Here is a 5,458-nt window from a genome sequence, read left to right on the forward strand (position 1 = left end):
AGGATAATTGACAAATTAAATATTAAAAAAAGCATATACAAAAATCGATTGCTTATAAAAAAATTTGATTGATTCATAAAATCAATTTATTTATGTCACATAATACGAGACAAAAGAAGTAAATGTTATAATATGGATGTCCATGGACTACACCAAGAAGTTACTCTGACCCATTATCTCCATTACTTTCCTCCATTATGAAGATAATTATAACTTTCACCTTTATAACATTATTCTCGTAACCTTTCACTTTCGTAAACTCCCCATTATATTCATGTTTATGATTAATCTTTTTTATGCCTTTTACACTATAAATAGAAACATAAATGTTCATACTGTATACACTTGAAGATTTAGTGATCACTTGAACGAAATAAAATTATCTCATATTGTTCTTATTGTCTAATATCCTTCTTGACTTTATCTTTATATTATTCTTTTGTTCTTAAGTTTTACAACAACATGCATTATTTAATTTAAAAATTATGTAAAATGTATTGTAAATATTAATTATTAACGACACATTAATTCTTAAAATTTTGTTTGTGATACATAGGACAAGAAAAGTAACATATAATATTTAAAAATTATAATAAATTACAATAATTAATAATTTAAAATATTTAAAAATTATATTAAAATTTAATTGACTCTTTAAATTTTATCTGTAGCATATAGAGTGATGCAAAAAGTTAAAAATAGTCGGCCCGTTTTAGCACATACACTTGTGTCTGATATATATATATTCCACAAAAGAAAATACAAATAAAAAGACAAATTTAATGAATTGAAATGTTTATAATTGAGTTTAATTTTTAAATGATTTATTTAATTTAGTGAGCGTAGGGAGTGAGTTATTTAGGGACATTTTTGTTTGATTTGGGATATTTTATTTAAAATATGGGCATATTTTAATATTTTTACAACACATGAATATGTTTGATCTAATAGTTTAACATTGGACAAAAAGTTTTTAATTAATAAACGAAAATAAAAGGGTATTTTGATGGTCTTAACCCATTAAAGATTATATTTGTAGGAATATAATGATTATTTGATTATTTATTTTTCTCTAATAAAATTTCCACTTTCCTTTTTTTTTCTTCATAAAACCCTAGTCTAAACCCCTTCTCTTCATAAAATTGTTGAAGTTGTGGAGCTATGGAGATTGATAGAAAAGATGGGAGAACAGCTAATCAATTGAGACCATTGATTTGCGCTCGTAATGTTCTTAATCGCGCTCATGGCTCTGCAAGTTGGTCTCAAGGTATTTAAATCATAAATTTGGGTGATTCAATTTAGTCGTTTTCATTTAAAGTTGGAAACTTTTATACTTGTGCACAGGGGAGACGAAAGTTCTTGCTGCTGTTTATGGACCAAAGGCTGGAACAAACAAAAACGAGAATCCAGAGAAGGCATGTTTTGAAGTCTTTTGGAAGCCAAAAACGGGGCAGATTGGTTAGTTTCATTAAACACAGTGTCATACACTTTTGTTACTAATTGATGAATGGGCCAATTCCATTGTTTGATATTAATTGTTTGGTGTTGCTACATTATATGTGTGAATGGGGCATGCTGTTTTGTTATTCAAAATCTAATTTATGTTTAGGTAAAGCGGAGAAGGAGTATGAGATGATTTTGAAGAAGACCGTGCAAAGCATTTGTGTTTTGAATGTTCATCCAAATACCACCACGTCAATTATCATTCAGGTGAGACAGTCTAAAAGTAAAGATGAACTTACCTGTTAGAGATTTGTATGTTGTGACCTAGTGGTTTGGGCTTGGGACTTCCAAGTTCGGAACCCCTTGACAGAGAGAGCACGTGTTTTGCCTTCTGGGTCGAGCTCGTCGCATCGGGCTTGCCTAGTGCCCGTTACCTTTCCTATGTGGTTTGCGAGCTATTGCATAGGAGCGGGGTTTTACCTGTGCACATTTAAAGCGTAGCGGCTGCGGGTTTCCCTTGTCAATAAAAAGAATTGTAAAGAACTTCGAGTGTAAGACAGCCTAAACTATTAAACACTGGAATGAAAGTGGTTTTCAATGGAGCAAGATGAACAGTGAGTATTCATGTAGGCAACTCCAACTAGCTAGGGATTGAGGAGAGATGTCGTTCTTGTTGTATATATGGGGTTTAGGTCTTCATTTTGTTGGTGGACAAGTTGCTAGCTTTGTACTATAGCTGTAGTCTGGATGGAGAACTTGAGTTTGTTCTTGAAGGAAAGTAATTAACACACACAACTTACTGCTCTTACATGTTTAAAAGACTAGTCGTTGAAGGAAGTCTGAAGGCAATAAACTTACTAGGGAAGTAGTGAAATTTTGGACATCTTTTATATTAGGTAACTTGTTTCTTTGTTATTGGGGAAATACCCGTCTATAAGCAATATACCAAAAAGTAGAGACCCTACAATAAGACATGGTTCTTGACAAAAGTTACCTATATACAAACCAGAAACTCAAAGGTGCGCCAAAAAGGGAACTAGACGCATCATGATATTCCTCAAATAAACAAAATCTTGTTCTACCTTTCTATTTTTCTCCTTCCAAACTACTCACATAAGAGCTAGATTGGCAACATTCCAAGTTGATGGTCTTCTTTTACTAACTATAACAAGCTTAAGAAGATGATGAAAGTACCTGTAGTGAAATAGATATTTCAGAGCAGAACAGAATGCTAAGTAGAAAGAAGTTCATTGTAGCAGTTACAACTTTCCAAAGTGAAGACAGTGATAGGAAAATATGAAGAGAGAAGCAGTAGGATGAAATGTTGAGAAACGGGCATTATGATATCCCTTCTTTACAAGGGACCAACATCATACCATTATCTCAAAGCATAGTAGGCTGTAATCTGTGATTCAAAGAGCATAATATAATGCATGTAAAGAGGATATGGTACTTAATGACGAAGACATAACACCTAGATTGGCAATGAATAATGATTATGTTGCTGTTACTTATAAGTTATAGCCCAAGTCTGGAGTAGAGCTTCTAAATGTCCGATGCACCTTTGAGGGATTAAAGTCAATTGGGCTTACATAGATGTTATGAATTTTATTTCTTGTTTATTTCTGTCTTTTCACTTTGTTTTGTCATTTACTCAATTAAGCATGAAAGCTGAACTGCACGTTCTAGCCACTTTTGTTGGGGGCTAAAAAGTATTCCCATCAGTATACTAAGATATTGGAGTGCAGTGTAGGCAATGATGAACATTACATTTATACCCATACGAGACAGTTGTGTTGATTGAACTAGTTTCTGACATCTTTGTTGGTTGGCTTTGTGTCATCTGAAACTCAAGATATCAGAAAACTCATGCTTCTATGCATTATTATGATTTTGTTATTTTTTTTTTGGCTAATTGCGAATTGCTAATTGTATATCTATTTGTTTAATCATAATGATAGCTCCAATCAAACTTTAAGTAGTTATGTTTTGATGCAGGTTGTCAACGATGATGGAGCTGTATCCTTAGTTATTGAACTCTTCATGTTGCTACAATCTAAAAGATTTACACCCTGATATCTGAGAGTGCTCAGGGATATCATGAAGGGAGCTCTCATCAATTTGAATAAACAATCAAACCATCAAATTGTATGTGAATGTGCATACCAATTTTTTAATCCCAGATGATTACTTACAAAAAATGGATTGAATATCAGTTTGCATTACAGCTTTCATTTAATACTCTGTTCCGGAAACTGGTTAGATTTGATGTTTTTTAAGAGTCTTGTTTTAAGGGATCATACGTTCCACACGCTCGGTCCTGCCAACTGGAGCGTGGACATCATTTTGTGGGGGCCCAACAGTTGGTTAACCTAGAACTAGGATGAGTTTGACTTTGATACCACGTTAAAGAAATAGACGTTTAGACTAGCTCAACCTCAAAAGCTATCTCATGAGGTGATGATTGCTCAAGTCCATATAAAGAAACCAAATGCACATTCAACAATAAATGTGGGACAAACTAACGTAGTTTGGTTATACTCTATAAGGTGATCGAGAGTAGGGATGGTGAGAGGACAGAGTATACCTATCTGCCAGAAGGGCGTAACTCTTTTTATGGTCACATTTTGTCTATTGTAATATCTAGAAAGTTGAATTTTCAGGAACCAATATCCAATCAGGACAATATTATGTGACCATGATAAAACCGTTCTGAAGAAACTCAGCAAAATGACCTATCTTTTTTAAAGGTAACCACCTCTATCTCGTCTATCATGTGATGCTAGAGTTCTGCAAATTACTGATGTTACATCATTCTTCAACCTTGATTTGCTTGTTAGTCAAGAAACTTCCTTGACTGCATTTTTCCTAAGCTTCTTCCATGTGCCATAAATGCATTATGTGCTGCCCTTGTGGATGCTGGAATTCCTTTGAAGCACCTTGCTGGTATTAATCTTCTATCTGCAATTTTGCGATTTAGCATCATTATTTGATAATTTACTTATTGATCAATATGAGGAAAGATGAAATGATGGAGGCTTATTGTTTTCTGTAGTTGCAATATGTTGTTGTCTAACAGAGAGTGGACATATTCTACTGGACCCTAGCAAGCTAGAAGAACAGGTTTTTTCCATTTAGTCTTTCATGTAATTTGTAAGCTTTTTTAGCATTCTTAACTAGCTCATACTCATGCAACTATAATGTTGAATGATTTGCTTACGCGATAATAACAGAGAATGACGGCATTTGTATATCTAGTTTTCCCGAACTCGACATTATCTGTGCTTCCTGAAGAAGCATTGAAAGTGAGAGGTGAACCCATGGAACACGGGCTTATAACATCTTCTACGCATGGTGTAATGTCAGGTAAGATCCGAATCTATGCACTTACATTCGTAATGTCATTAATGATTATCTGTAGAAGTTCTTTTTACTGCTATAATTGTTGCATCATCAAAGTTGTACTGGTATAGAACTGCTGGTTTTGTGTTCCCCAAAATCAGCAGTCTATGCTTTTGAGATAGCACTATGCTTTTATTATGTATGGTGGGAGCTTCATTACCTCAAAGTTCTTTGTTATTCTGCCTGGTTATGAAACTTTGGTTTCTGGTTGGAGCTTGTGATTCTGAGAGCCGAGAGTTTAGTCAACAGTTTGTTGATTCCTCCTGTTGCTAGTGGATAGCTATTTGTCTGGTATCTTTACGATTAATCTCTTTGCAACAAGTTATGCATTATAGTTGGTCACTGTAATACATGTAGATATGGAGCAATACCTTCAGCATGATATTTCACAATTGCTCATAATTTTTGAATTAAGCAGTTACAACATTTGCAGTCTGTAGTTGTAGTTTACTTCTCAAAAAATTGTGTTTTAGTTTGATTGCAGAGTCATATGTGGAATTAATTCTGTAAAGTTTGTTTTAACCTGCTTATGGAACTGACAAAGAACGTAAGATCTACTGCTAAATTGTATTTAGTAGATGTATGTTGCTTCCCCTGTAACCCCCCCCCCCCC

General features: G+C 33.9%; 1 protein-coding gene across 1 annotated transcript in view; it reads left to right on the forward strand.

Moving 5' to 3' along the window:
* Window positions 1–939: 939 nt before the first annotated feature.
* The window catches only part of LOC107029075 (exosome complex exonuclease RRP46 homolog), a 5,564-nt gene continuing 1,045 nt past the window's right edge, over window positions 940–5,458 (forward strand). The window contains exons 1-7 of the mRNA XM_015230378.2: window positions 940–1,267; window positions 1,345–1,458; window positions 1,610–1,710; window positions 3,442–3,462; window positions 4,317–4,389; window positions 4,499–4,566; window positions 4,677–4,809. Coding sequence (XP_015085864.1) covers window positions 1,162–1,267; window positions 1,345–1,458; window positions 1,610–1,710; window positions 3,442–3,462; window positions 4,317–4,389; window positions 4,499–4,566; window positions 4,677–4,809 — 616 coding nt within the window. The 5' untranslated portion in view covers window positions 940–1,161. The remainder of the gene's footprint in view (window positions 1,268–1,344; window positions 1,459–1,609; window positions 1,711–3,441; window positions 3,463–4,316; window positions 4,390–4,498; window positions 4,567–4,676; window positions 4,810–5,458) is intronic.

The sequence above is a fragment of the Solanum pennellii genome, chromosome 8 (genome assembly GCF_001406875.1).
Source record: "Solanum pennellii chromosome 8, SPENNV200".
NCBI lineage: Eukaryota > Viridiplantae > Streptophyta > Magnoliopsida > Solanales > Solanaceae > Solanum > Solanum pennellii.